At 41.3% G+C, this 14,977-nt stretch overlaps 1 protein-coding gene across 1 annotated transcript in view; it reads right to left on the reverse strand.

The window, feature by feature from the left end:
- Nucleotides 1-1,414: 1,414 nt before the first annotated feature.
- The window catches only part of LOC120721717 (junctional adhesion molecule 3B-like), a 45,014-nt gene continuing 31,451 nt past the window's right edge, over nucleotides 1,415-14,977 (reverse strand). The window contains exons 2-9 of the mRNA XM_040012214.1: nucleotides 9,128-9,196; nucleotides 8,920-9,033; nucleotides 8,683-8,835; nucleotides 7,938-8,140; nucleotides 6,493-6,592; nucleotides 6,239-6,368; nucleotides 6,099-6,153; nucleotides 1,415-5,219 (exon numbers count right to left, since the gene is read on the reverse strand). Of these exons, the coding sequence (XP_039868148.1) occupies nucleotides 5,184-5,219; nucleotides 6,099-6,153; nucleotides 6,239-6,368; nucleotides 6,493-6,592; nucleotides 7,938-8,140; nucleotides 8,683-8,835; nucleotides 8,920-9,033; nucleotides 9,128-9,196 (860 nt within the window). The 3' untranslated portion in view covers nucleotides 1,415-5,183. The remainder of the gene's footprint in view (nucleotides 5,220-6,098; nucleotides 6,154-6,238; nucleotides 6,369-6,492; nucleotides 6,593-7,937; nucleotides 8,141-8,682; nucleotides 8,836-8,919; nucleotides 9,034-9,127; nucleotides 9,197-14,977) is intronic.

The following is a 14,977-nucleotide window of genomic DNA, read 5'->3' on the forward strand; positions in this document are numbered from 1 at the left end:
GTGTGTGTTTCTGAACTCCTCACTTGTTTGGGTTGTAATCACACCGTGGCAAATGTTGCTGTTTTCCTTTAACACTGTAAAGGTCAGCCTGCTGGTTCTGAGAACAGATCTTCCTGTTGGTATAAATGAACCCCCGAAATGTAATCAAACTGCTGTTCCACTGACAATAAAACTGTAAGCAGCCATGTTTGTGGAACGTGTTGAGGAGAGTTTTGTGCACTGTGTCCTGCACACAGACGGCAAACAGAGGAAACCAGACACTTCGGGGTTTTTTATTTTTAATTTTTTTAAATTAGTTTTAGTGTGAAAATACAGCTCTGTGAGCTGTATTTTTAATGGAAGAACCAAAACACACAAACAGTGTTTTAATATCTTAACCCATTCTCAGTTAATAGTAACACACTTACATCAGTTTGATGCTGCACACAGCAAATGCCACCTATAGCTGTTTTTCTTAGTCTTAACAAAGAACATTAAGAACAAACTTTAAGGTTCACAAGTTTTACTGAGTTCAGGTTTATTATCTAAATATTTAAAATGTATCACACACACACACACACACACACACACACACACACACACACACACACACACACAAAACTAAAGATTTTTCCTTCATAATTATTTCCTAGGCCTCATGCACTTCTTCCACTGTGGGTTCATGGTACTTCTTGTCATACTTCAATTGTAATTTGCTTCAGTGGTCCTCGTTCATCATTTGACCCAAGTAAGATCTCTGCGTGTTTGCTAAGAATTTTGAAAGACTAACTTAACACCATAATTTGCTGGATGCTGACTATTACAGTAGAGTTACCAGTACAACTAACCACAGATGTGTTTCATCCTAGTAACTGTTAGATGAGTAACACTGACTCACATGCTGCATGACTTTCAGAGCAGCGTTGTGTGCTTTGTTCAGTGAATGAACTGAGTGTGCTACATTTAATCATAATTTGAACACAGGGCTTGCTGCCTTCTTAAAAGTAGGTATTTTTTCATCCTTCTGCCTGACGATAAAGCGAGCACTGATTGATTTTACTGTGAAATAAATAAAAGTGTTCAGTAGCTGTGATGCAAAGGACGATATATTATCCTCTCTGGGCTCATTGATTTTAGTGCTCTTTATCCAGGAACCTGCTGCCAGTTGGCACAGTCACCAGAAAGGAACAAGAAGGCTTTTTGCAGTGTGGAAAGTGGAAATGGCTTAACTCCCACTAATAGATTATGGCTTTAGATCAACAAAGAGCAGTCGGTGGGATATTGGATGGACCAATAGGATTTCTGTGAACAGTGGGGGGACTGTTGAATAGGCCAGGAGGATTGGAACAAGCAGTGAAATGACAAGACTGGCAGTGCAGATCTAGAATCCTCACTATACTCACACCATAAATAGAAAAGACACAAAACACCTTTGTGATATTAGAAGTGAGTTTTATTAATCACAAATAGAGTGGTTCTAAAATGAACAAAAAATAACCCAAGCAGGCCCCAAAAAGACATTCTGCTGCGTGTACATTTGGATCAGAGGATCAGGTACGCTGTATATCAGTCTTCCAGCAGAGCTGGATCACTGGAACGCAGCCATCCTTAAACTGAAAGACAGCACAGAGTGAACCTGCCAGTATAACCTCCACCATCACTGCCTGGAAACAGCCTGCAGACACACTCGCTCAGGACTCCCTGTCGAGTCAGTGCAGACCTGTGTAAAGATGCGATACAAGACTTCTTTGCTGTTTGTGAGCTTAACTGTCCATGAACTCTGGATTATAAACTTCACTTACATCTTGCAGAGTCCCAGTTCCTTTATCATTGAATGGGTCAGCTCTTAATTTCATCTTCCTTTCTTGTAGATTGGTGCCGTTCTTAACGCTACACAAGGTTGGTGTTTCCTGACACCAACTGTGCCCCCTCGTTTTTGTACAGGGTAAATGTTTAAACCCGGGATGTCGGACTCATTTTGCATCAGGGGTCACACTTTGGTCTTAAGTGGACCAGACTAGTAAAAATTCCCTTTCTGTAAATGTAAATAAGTGTAGCTGCACATTTAATCCCTGCAATATCTCAGTATACAAAAAAGAAGTGCAATTTCACCAGCACGTCTCAGTTTTACTACATGATAAAGAAATGCTGCTCTGTATAATAAAAACACATGCTAGCATGACTCTTTGGGCTTAAATTGTAAAAAAGCAAATGTGTAAAATGACAGAAAACGTTCTGGTTGCTCATTGACCAGACTGTCCTGGAGAAGAGCAAGTTTTTGTTAATTCACAAAAAAAATGTCCAGTTTTACTTACTTTACCATGGATACAGGCTTTTGTACTTTAGATAGTGGAAAAAAAGCAGTAACTTTTCTGTCATTTCATTATTTATTTATTACTTTGATGCAGTATGAAAGACTGTGGGAGAGGTCTTCACCCTTAGGACAAGCTGCAAAATTTATGAAAATACATTTAAAAGTCCGAAACGTGTGAAAGATGTCCAGCGGGCCGGTCTTATGACCCTGAGTATGACACCCCTGGTTTAAACATAGTGTTGTGAAGACCTGAAACATTTCCCTGCCAGCACAGAGAAGAATAAATAACATACACAAAACAAAAAGAAAAAAGTCAGTACTGACTAAATTGGTCTTTCAAATTTTCTTTAGGGATTTTATTTTGAAATACCAATCAGTGTTAGAAAACCTGGATAAAGACATTATAAACCAGAGCTCACAGAAACCGCCCTGCTGTGGGTTTCAATCTGTTTTTTTCTAATAGTGCTACATGTCTTTACTAAAAATAATTCCCACAATATAGAGGCACTATTATTTTTCACTTCAACGCGTCTACAGCTCCAAATCTATGTAAAAAGCTATTTACAAATTTGCAGATATGTAGGGGAGTGGAGACTTTTGGTGTCATCATTCCTCTCAAACGCCGCGCTTATGGTTAAAGAAAAGGAAAAACACGAAGCCGTGACTGCACGGCAGAAGCTAGAGGTGGGACCGTGCACGTGAAACCGCACTAGTCTGAAGCCTGAAGGCACTTAAGAGGAATGAACTATGCACAAATGACGAGGTGAAATGTCTGATTCTCACCACACTGTGCAACTGCAGCAGGACTCATTTGTGACCTTATTTGGGCTAATAGTACACTTCCACAGTGGAACACGTTAGATTCAGTGTTGATGTGCAAATGACCGGCAGATCGTCTCTACCACAACTGATAATTGGTTAACATTTGACCGCATTTCCTCTGTTGAAAACCTCGAGCACAGCTGAACAAGAGATTCTTCTTATCTGCATGAAGGTTACACGAATACTAACCGACATCAGCTGCCTTTAAAAGTCTGGTTAGAGAGCGAACACTGAGGGAGAGAACTGTTTGTTCTCAATGCTTTTAAAAAACTGCCTCAAGAAGCTCTTGCTCACGTGTTCTGAATGATCTGATAAAATGTTACCCTTCTTTCAGTCCTACAAATGGAAAGAGTTTCATATCGCCTCAAACGGGAGTTTTGAAAACATTTTTTCACTTTACATGATCTTGCGAAAGAGAAAAAACAAAACAAACAAAAAACACCAAATAGCTATTTACAATTAGTACAAGCGTTAACCCTCCAGACCCCCGACAGCCGAATCTCACTGTAACACTGCTGTCAGCTCAGTTCTGTTCACCATCAGCTTTGCTCAGGAAACCAAAAGGCTTCAACTGAAACCTGAAAGATTTATTTTTCTCTCCAATTAAAACATCCAGTCGCTAAACCCAGGAATAAACCAGATGCAGGTCTGTCGTCGTGTCATGTGTTTCGCTCTGTTCTCCACCCGGCTTCAAATCTTGCTGAAAGGTCTGAGACGCAGAGCTTTGAGCCTGAACAGGGTCTTTTATTCTGAATACTAAATCACCATGCTGAGTGACTGATAAGCGCAGAGTTGCTCAAGGGACTCTTCTAAAATGTGCTTTTGCACATCTGGTGAAATCAGACACACAGTTGTGAGTAAGCCACTGGCTCCGGTGGCTGTGTCACACAGCTGGAACACAAAGCAGCTGTGCCATGTGTAGAAGTTAACTCTGTAAAAGACGCTGTTCCAGCATGTGGTCTACCTCATGTTGTTGGGACTTTCAGTACCAGCTGAAGATTCAGTAGTTTAAATAACCCGCTAACAGCTTTGTCTTGATTATCAGCAGAAACTATTTTAAATACCATTTACTTTGTCAACAGTCCACAATCATTCTTGTCCATCTTCTTTCGGGGTCTGGAAGGTTAACATACAAACCCTGTATTAATATTACTATGATTAATATAGTGAAGAAATCTACATATGTATGACAGCTAAACTCGACAGCAACTTCAATATATACAAGATTAACAGCGAGCAGAGAAGGACACTTAAAATCAAGAAAACGCAGCACTGATCGTGTACAGTGTTTCACAGCATTTGACTGGCACTCTTCAAAGCATCTTACTAAGACTATCTACAAACATCAACATGGAAGTCTGTCATGACACAAGCTGGACAATCCCAGCCGACAAATTCAATATGTAAGACCGCCGATATGCTACTACGAGCCAATTTTCACTTGTTTCTTTCATCTGCAAAGGTGTAAATGCTTACAACTTTATGCAAAGGGGTTTGTGTTACATCATCTCTTTTAATCCCACCCCCAAAAACAAAAAAAACCCCAAAACATGTTAGTCATTTACAAATACTTAAAAAAGTAAACCTTTATATATAGGCATTTTAAAATATATTCCATCAAAAATAGTCTGACAAATTTTAACAGTAGAAAAGAAATGTTATAGAAATGACAAAAGGTTTGAAACTGAATGCTGCCAGCAGACAGAGCTGTCATGATAGACTGACTGTTCTACTGGACACAACAAACACGTGACTCCTGCTCGCCGCCTGCTTTAGAGTTTAAAACCATGCAATCACTGTAACTGAAGAACGCCAGAATTTAGCAAAAGAACTCGGTTGAAGATAATAAAGTTAAATGAATCTCAGTCCCTATGCGCATACTATTTTTTTTTTTTTTACATATTATTGTCATATGAAATCCCACCACATTTGGCAAGCTTGTGTAATTGGATTTCAGGCATGCTGAGAGCTCGGTGCACGAACTGCGGCAGCTCCGTGGTCGGACAGTGTGGAGGGCAGACCCGTGTGTCACAGCTTTCACTCAGCACAACAGCCCCCGTCGTCTTTTTCAGATCACAAACGATGACTTGTGTCGGAAATCCCCCTGCAGACAATGCGCAGGAAACAACTCATCGTTATTACATTATCACACGGCGCCAGAGCACCATTCTTTCCACGCTTCTCCTCTCAGTGTGTTTGCTTGTCTATTTGGCACAGATCTTATTGTCCAGGCTTTCTGCAAGTTCGCTTAACAGTTGAGATTTTTTGGACCTTTTTAGTGCTGCATAATAGAAAAACAACATTCTGCCAGCTGAGGGGAATTTAAGTGAGACAGGTGTCGGAAAACAAACTCTTTTAGTCGACCACGACATCAGCACTGCCTGCCGTGAAATGATGGCTCTCATTGTTCCCAGCAGACTCCCGTGTTCAGTGTTGCTGAGCCGATACCTCATACAGAGTCTGAATTTAACTTTGCAAAGGTTCTTCAAAAAGTAATATGATGAGGGGCAGAGAGGCCCTGTTTTCTCTGTTACAGGCAGCAACACGATGCTAAATATTTGGGTAGCTGTTGCTTTCAGACCTGTGCAGACCTGGAGACTAAATACAGCAGCGTAATCACCGCTGTCAGCATGCCGCACACTGTAGTTACAGTTACAGGCGAGTCCTTCAAATGAAAGCTTTGAGAAAGCAACCAAGTAGTAATACTTTCATTTCTTTTCTCCAATCTTTGAATTTAATTGAATTCTGTTTTCATAATGAATTAGTGACAGAAACAAAGTTTGTCTTTGGACACTTTTTTACTCACTTTCTGTCCGGTCCTTGTACCTGATCACTTTTATTGATACATGAATCATTCAATCATAAATATTAGCACCTAACTAGAGCAGTATAACAGACTGCATTTTCACTTTTTTTGCAATTGACGTTTAGCAACAAAATGCCTAAAAGTACAAACGGCCACACAGCCAGACTATCTACTAACCTCATCCTCCGTCCTGACGTAGTCCACTCCATCTCCTTTAGCTGGAACTTTGTAACTAAAACACACAAAGCACATCCGGTTTTTGGGCGACATGTGGAAGTGGTGCTGGTTACAGTTACATTAGTAGTCTGGAATCTTACTTGTTCCCCGTCTGCTGTTGGCTGGAGAAGTAGCCTTGTTTGTAAGCACAGCAGATGCCCACCGTTATACATAAGAGCACAACGACCACCACCAGCACTCCCAGGATGATCCCCACTATGTCAATATCATCTGTGGAGTTCAAATGCGAGTAAAAACTTAAACACTGACGTTTGGATTCCTTTCAACAAATCTAGTACTATCTGCATTCAATAAACACAACAGATTTATTTCCAAAGGAAACATGCATACTTACACACTTCCATCTTCTGGGGTGCACACTGAGTGTGCCCTGCATCATTCTTCGCTCGACAATAGTACTCGCCTGCGTCTTCTTTCCTGACTGAAATGAACTTCTGTGTGAGACAAAAGACAAACCTCTGCTTAATGCAAACTCCCTAAGTGAAGCTCATAGTCTTTTTTTATGCAGACATTTTATTCTAATTAATATAATAGATAAATATAGGTGAGTGGAACTACGCACAGGCAGGATGCAGACGCTGTTACAGAGGGAAACAACTGTAGTGACCGTTACTGTGAGCAGAGGGGACAGACAGGTAGAGATTTGCATTGTGCAAATACAGAGACAGTGCCATGAGCATGTGAAGAGATGCAAGATAGGAAAATTAAACAGACTGCTGTCTGCTGCGCACTTTGGATTCAGCGAAGGACGGAGTTAAAGCTACATCTTACACACACATATATATATATATATATATATATATATATATATATAATATTCACCCTGGTCATACAAGTGAAACTTTACATTTAAAAATGACTGGGCGTCTTTTGGATCATCAGTGTGTGGTAACTGCACGGACATTCATGCTCCTCAAGTTATTCTAAACATTACACATTAAAATGATCAAATAAATGTAAACACACTGATATCAGTGATTTCAAAGTGAACCGTGAAGTAAAACAAAAGCATCTGTTGAGTTTGTGCCCACCTCTCACACACACTTATAACGCTAAGAATAATTCTCAGACAAATTGTCATCTTCATACAGTTACCGTCACCCATTTTCCAAGTGTTAAAAAAGCCTGAACGTCAAAGTACAGGTGTTAACATTGCAGGTGGATTAGGTGTCTAAATACGTCGAGAGTGCAGGAAATGATCACGATGACGTGATCCAAACATTAAAAATCAAACTTGGACTGAATTTAAATACAACTGTTTAAGAGATTAAGGTATTTTAACCTGTAAATATTAGTAGAGTATTACAAAGAGTTTCAGTTCCAGCTTTTTAAAGAGAATAAAGCTGACACTCCCCTTCTAAACTATTTCACCAGTTCCAATCTCTGCATCAGTTGGCTGCCATTCCTCTCCCATGTGGAAATAGCAAAGGAGTGATTACTGTGTTTACAGGGAGCACTCTAAAAATAACGAGATAAGAACAGTAGAAAAAAAACATTCCTTAAACCTCCTTAGTTTACAGCACTGTCGTCCAGTACGTTCACTTAAAGACAAACGGTGAGCGTGTGTCACATCTTCGCTGTGCTGTAAAGCAAGAGAGAATAGAGGAATGTGCAAACGAGGACAGCAGATTCCCCTCATGGCTCAAGCACTCTCACGCCATCAACTGTCTCCCCAAAATATCTGCCTCCACCCCTGGGCGTCAGGCCACCGTCCCTGCTGCCCCGCCCTTGGCGCTCATATCTGCCCTTGTCCGAGCACACGCACACACGAGTACTAACCAGAGTTCCTGTTTCTGTACTGAGCGTGTATGAGGAGTTGAAGAACTTGACACTGGTCTTTGGGTCATCGGGGATCTCCTCCATGTTCTTGAACCACTGGTACTGAGACTTGGGGAAGCCCTCCTCCTCCACACAGCTCAGCTCAGCCGACTTCCCCAAAGGCACCGATTTCGGGACGCTGCACTTTGGCACAACTGGCTTCACTGTGGGGAAACAGAACATACGATGACTGTCGCTGTAGCGAGTGTTTGTACAGATGGGCTTTTCTGCTCTGTAAACAACGGGGAGAAATAAACCAACACAATCGACACGACGCTGCTGGCTTTATGACTCTGAAGGTTAATGTCACCCTGACCCTGATGTTTGACTGGAGTGCCAGGATTGACAGGGAGTGGACGGGAACGTGATTTTCGCTCCATGCCAGAAAACGCCACCAAAACACGCGGCGCTTGCTTTCTTTAGCACTGCAATTCCGAGCAGATGCAGTTTCAGAGGTTTCCTTTTATAACCTAGAACACGCCTTTGCAGCTGGGCAGGTCTGGTCACAACGCATCCTCACATGTATGCCAAAGGGTTGGTGCAACCTACAACACGGTTTCATCTTACAGCATCCGACGTGCGAATCGTTGAGCGAGGTCTGTCCTTTTGAGGGCACAATAATGACTTGCTTTCTGTGTTTAGAAGCATTTTCTGGCAGTTATCAGTAAGAGAGAGAGTGATCAGTGGCACAGGCAGGTTAAAGTACCTCTTACAACCAGGTCAATCAGAATCTCATCAAAGGCCTTTTGGTCTTCTGCAGCAGTGACCTCACATCGATACTTGGCTGTGTCTGATCTCGTGGCGTTGGTTATCAGTAACGTGGCAGGTTCTCTGATCACTGCTCTGTTCTCAAGGTCACCTGCCAGAATAAAAACACAGCAAAGGTGAATATTTACAAATATGTAACATATAGAAACTATTTACAGACTACTTCATGTATTACCATAGATCTTCTTGTCAAAGTAGACATAGCTTGGCCCCCCGCTTGTTATCTTCTTCCATTCAATTCTGGGATTGATTGTGGAAATGGACTCAATCACACATGATAGCTCAACTTCTGTAAGCAGAAACAGGAAGTGATACGAGGACATTAATTCAAGATCAATGACTGGTTTGTATTTTTTTGAGGGTCGTCAGTCTCGAGCTCTTACTGTCAAACTCATTTGTCCACGGTGAGGCATTATTTGTCTTCAGCACGACTGCCAACACGCTCAGGTAGCCTGCAAAGCAAGATGAAGAAGGCAATATAACTCTCCAGACTGTCATGATACAATACCAGCTGATGCTGGGCTTGTTTTTAACACTCCACTCATCTTAAATTTCACTGACACAATAAAAGGGAACTTAAATGTCAATTCCTACAAAACTGTGATGATCTAAACATAGAGGCGCTATTTGCCCTCGTTCTGTTAATATCTTCCCTTTTTAGCTGTATTGGTTAAACCACTGTGTGTGGGTGTGTGTGTGCTGTTTCTATGCACAGTGCGGGGAGGCATGTGCCCTTTTCAGGGCAACCTCACCAAACCAGTAGGTCAACAGCTTGCTGAGCCCTACTCTCTCCCTCTATCCTTGCTTCTACCTTCCCCTTCCTCTCTCTCTGAGCCCGATGCTGCCAGTGTTGGACTAAAAGTGCAAACAATGGGCCATGGATGAATCATCTCGACAGCCTTTGGTCAGCAAATTAATTCACACAAAGTCATTTCCATGTCAAAGTTAACTTACCAGCCTGCTCATCAACACTTGCAGGGAGATAAAATGATGGCCTGGCTCATGGATGCAGAGTCACCAATAATCTATTTTTACTAAATTTGTTTATTGAACAAACACTATCGAGATGCTGCAATCATATCTAGTACTCTGGCTCAGTAAACAGGCTACATAGAGTCCAGACATACAGTTGTGGTTATATACTCTCATAGGCATGAATATCCTGGTAATTTGGGCTTTTAATGATTTCTTTGAATTGTTCTGTTTTCTTCCAGGATGGAATGATTATACAGCTTTAATGGCTTTAAAAAATAAGATTTGGTTGCACAGGTTTGAATTTATTTGGATTTTCTCAAATATACAGAATGGCCAAAGTATACTTAAACAGAGGCTCAAATATAGGCCTACATCCCTACTAATATTTTGTTAAATGTCCCTCAGTATGTTGTAGCTTTTTTCTGGCCTAATTCTAGCTGGATATTTGGTCACTCTTCTTCGGCAGAATTGGTAGCACTCATTTAAATTGGTTGGTTTTCTGGTACGGACCTGGCTTTTAAGTGTAGTCCAGGCATTCTGGGAACTTAATGGTATCCATTCCAAAAGCAGTTTTGGGATTACTGTACAGCTGGAAGTCCCAGCTGTCACCAAGTTTCACCGGCACAAAACAGTCCCAAGGTATGATGCACAGTGTTGCTAGGTTTGAAATCCTCATCTTTATGGAGGATGTGGCTCAGCTCATAGAGTGGGTCATCTACTAGTCGGAAGGGCAGTGGATTGATCGTTATATAAAAGTGCTTGGGTATAGATCAAAGTACTGTAAAAATGTGTGTGTGATTGGCTAAGTAGTAGTAGAAAGTGTGTGCAAACGTACATTGAAAGGTGCAACGTTACAACTTTATTAGACCACTTTTCACAAAAAACACAAATATTTTACAAATCTGTTAAAAACTTGTGGAAAACTAAAAATGACTGCACTAACATGTTTTTCTACACAAATTTGAGCCGTCACGCACGACTTCTGTTATCTTGAAATCAAGATAACAATATTTAGACTTACTGCTTGTCTATTACAGCACGGTGAGGAAGCCAAATGCAGCTCCTGCTATTCTTTAAAGCCTTTCCCCAGTCTCTCCACCCAAACCCCTATTTAAAGTATTTTTAAACCCACACCTAAAAGTTGCAGAAAATATTTACAGTTGGTGCAGTCAGTTACTAATTAGTGGTGGAAAGGGTGTTGGGCCTCTCAATCAAAGAAACCTGCTCAAACAGGGATAACGTGACCTCCACCAGCTGTCATCTGGATGCACAGCAGTGTGTAGGGTCACCTGCTAAAGCAGACAGGATAAGCTGATTAGCCCACAGTCTTCCCGGAGATCATAACAAGACGACAGCTTGTTTTTAGCTGCTGACTGTTATAAAACCTTGTCAAAGAAACGGTTGCACCCATGTGTGACAATAAGCTTAATTCTAGGAGTCACGTTTTGTGCACCAGGCTCACACTGAGACTAAATATGGCTATTTTAGCATCGAGTACCATTATAGGCTACTAATTTTGCATAGCCAGGCTACGCTCATCATATGAAATTTTACACAAAAACCAGGATGATAACAGACGGTTTTTTAATTAGAAAACACTGTTTCAAATACTCCTTCACTCACATATTTGAACTGCTAAGAAGGTCAACAGCAAGACTTTGAATTCAGCTTCAGGGTGCTGCTTTACAACTTACCCTGACCTCTTGGTGGCAAAGGAAGGGAAAAATAAAGCAGAAAGGATGTCAAATGCATGCAGACTCACATTCGAAGCTATTTGAAGGAAAATGTTCAGCAGTACAACGGCGCTCTGGACTGTAATAAATATTAAATAAATACAGAGACATATTTGATTTTTTTTGCTTGTGTTACACAGCAACACAGAAGGCAAAGTTTGGTCCCAAGTGGGACAGAGTTGTCTTCACAACACCAAATGAAAAAAAGTTTCCTACAGCTCCAGAAAGTATGACTGAGAACTTCAACAAAGAGCAGCACAAGAGCAGAATTAGAGTATGCACTTTTTCACAGAAATGTGGTAATCCAGTGAAAGCATGTCGCCTCTTTAACTTGTACTCCACCGCGCTGCGCGCATAAAAAGGCTGTGCGCAGAGCAGAAATGCTTCCCAGCCTCCACAGTTACTGAGAGCTCCTCGTACCCGAGCTCGGCTCTTGTTATTTCATTTGATGAAGAATCACTGAAGGGTAATCTTTGCTTTACATGTGCAGTGCAACGATGACTGAATCCACAGCTTCTTCATTCATGCATGCACTATATTTACTGACAAAAGTTTGTACACGTGATGGAATGCCACTGCTTAATTCTGGTTTTAAATTTCAACTGCACTGCAAACTGCATAACCTAATACTGAATCCAAGCATGCGAGAATGGCAAGAGTCCAAAATCTCTGACGATGGTGTGTTGTAATAAAACCAGAAGTTCTTTGTGAATGATTAAAATTAAGTTATTTAGTTCTACGACTTTCCATTAAACACAGCATTCAGTTTCATCTACAGTTAGAGAGAGGCAATGAAGTCCCCTCCATTCCCTGACCACCTCCTTATTTCAGACAGTATTAGTGCAGATTAGGTTCCTAAGTGAGCTTGACGTAGAGATAAAAAGCTTGAGAGGTCTTCTGTGGAAACAGCTGTCCAAGAATGCATATTAAACCCCCACTCAAACAGGCTGGCCTCTAATATAACGTAGGGTAGAGACCCTCCAATAATACAGATAGACCCCCTATGAGCAACCAAACTGCTTCCTATCAGCAAGAACGTCACATGTTTTGACCCCAGAATAAAATAAAAGCCGAACAGTCCAACAACTGCTTTCTATCCTTTCAGCAAAGACTGCATCTTTCCCAGCTCTGTAACAGCGAGCCACAGCTGGACTGGCTAGCAAAGTATCAGGAACTGCTGACTGGGTGTTATGAGAGCGGTGTTTCCCATCTCTGCTCCAGCCTGTCTGACACATCCTTCCCTGATCATGCCAAACTCATCCTGTCTGTCTTCTGCCATCCCTGAATAGCCTCTCAGGTCTTCTTCTGCTCTCCTGCATCAATAAAGCCAGTGATAATTAGAGGTTCAGGTCATCATCATGAAAATGGGATGCAACTCTTACTCTATGTGTTATAGCTAAGCAGTGCGTGACCGGGTCCGGGCGTAAGCTGGGTGTAATGTCAATTCTTAGCTTTTAAACCATGCAGGTGCTCAGTGACCTACATATGCAATTATTTTCTTTTTTGCTTCTTGGTTGGACACAGCTGTGAGAGATCAGGGAATCTGCAAATCTGCATCAAAGTTTTTTTCTTTTAATCTTCCTTGCTGCCTCCATGATGGGTGCAGGGTTTTCTCTATAATCTTGGTGTAAAGCCCTCATAAACCCCACCCCAGGTTTTACATCACTGAATAATACAATAGGCACAGAGGAGTTGGTTATTCCTTGATAAAAAAAAAAAACAACCCTCCATTCTTTCAGTGGTTTCCCCTGGGACGCCGCGCTTGTTTCCTGTACCGCTGCTCTGTAAATCCGGCGAGATGAGGCCGGTATCATAAATAGAAAGATTCAATTAGGCAACCCGTGATATTCCCCGTGGAACATCTCTACCTTGTGCCCTTGGAGAATATTCCCACACCCTTTGGAAGCTCAAACATCAAAGTACGCACACCCAGTTTTGCATACTATCAACAGTTGCTGTTTGGAAAGTCTTCACCTGCTTGAGTTGCACTGATCCTCTCAGCCAACTCTGACTGTCTACAAGCAAACGGGACCACCAAGGAGCTTTTAATATTATATGTTATATGGAATCTTTAACAGAAAAGAAGGACCCTCCTCCTCCTTTCACAGCCTGTCACCAACCACTGACGTCTCCAAGGCTGTATGATAAGCATTACTAACATTACTATAGTGTCACACATTTTCTGTTCTGCTTTAAAGACACCAAAGACTAGCTTTACAGCCTTTCCACACAGATGCAGGATGAGCACGTGCATTCAAACACGTGTAGAAGCACAGAATGGTTAAAAGAACATACATCAAATGTCGCATAGCTACTGTTACATGAACAACATGACCTACATACCGCTAATAGGTGTTCAGCATCTTGATTCCAATTTAAACATAAGTAAACAAGCTAACCAATGAAGTAAACAACAACATCACTACTGAAGAGTACGAGTGTGCGGTGGTGGAGAAATGAAGCATGTAAGTGACACGAGAACCAAACTCCTGTTCCCACAGTGTCCCCTCACAGCGATGCTGCCTTTTAATTTGCAGGCGTTTTGACGTTTTAACCAAATCTTGGTTAAAAATCACTGTTTACATCTTTGCCTTTTTTCCCCTTTTTTGTCATGAAACTTTTTTTCTTGAATTGGATCAGCACAAATAAACCTTTTTAAAATAATTTCTAAAATTACAGAAATTACTTTATCATAATAAAGTCACGCACCAAGTGATGCTCCTTATGGCTCGGTCACGCTAGATTAAAAAGATGACCGCAACCTCCTGTTGACTAAGAAAAACTGATCGTTGTCTGGTTTTGATTTTTATTCATATTTGGTGGCTGATTTCAAGTAGTTGAAATGATTAACTCAACCACTGGGCGACCACCTTTGATTGCAGGGTGACTGCACAGGTCGCCTGGTGGGAGGTATCAAGTCTCCTAACGATCGCGCTTGAAGATTGGTGAAATTTTGCAAACAGCTGCAGTCTCCTAATTTTTAAAAGAAGACAGACTGCCAGTACATTGCAATCAATCTGAGTCAGGCTATGCTGATGAGCTTAAGTTGTCTGCAATGCATCTCTTTGCAGTAAAGGACATATTCCAATATAAAAGCAAGGCCGTCCTGCAACTAGTCATTTTTTTTTCTCTCAGTCAGAGCTTCACATCTTTGAGGCTTCACATCTTTGAGGCTCTGGCTGGACACTGAACTTTAGTAGTTAACATAAATTTCTGTTTAATGTGAATTTGTGTGTGAGCATAAAGAGCAACAGACTTGTAACATGAAGCATTTTGCAGATTTCCTATTTCTAGACAGGCTGTACATGTTTGCCAACTTGTTTTATTTCTGTTTTATGACACATTAACGTTGCTTTAACTGACTGAGCGTGACAGACCTCCTCCCTTGGCAACAAGTTATTGCACATGGTCTAGTTTTGCCTAATGTGACTGTAGCATTAGAGAGCCAAATAAAGACATGCCCTTCACAATTAACACCGTGCAAAGACAGTTCTGATTCTGCCTTTACTGAAGTATCGCTTTAAG

The sequence above is a fragment of the Simochromis diagramma genome, unplaced genomic scaffold (genome assembly GCF_900408965.1).
Source record: "Simochromis diagramma unplaced genomic scaffold, fSimDia1.1 OVJJ01000123.1, whole genome shotgun sequence".
In the NCBI taxonomy this organism is placed as follows: Eukaryota; Metazoa; Chordata; class Actinopteri; order Cichliformes; family Cichlidae; genus Simochromis; species Simochromis diagramma.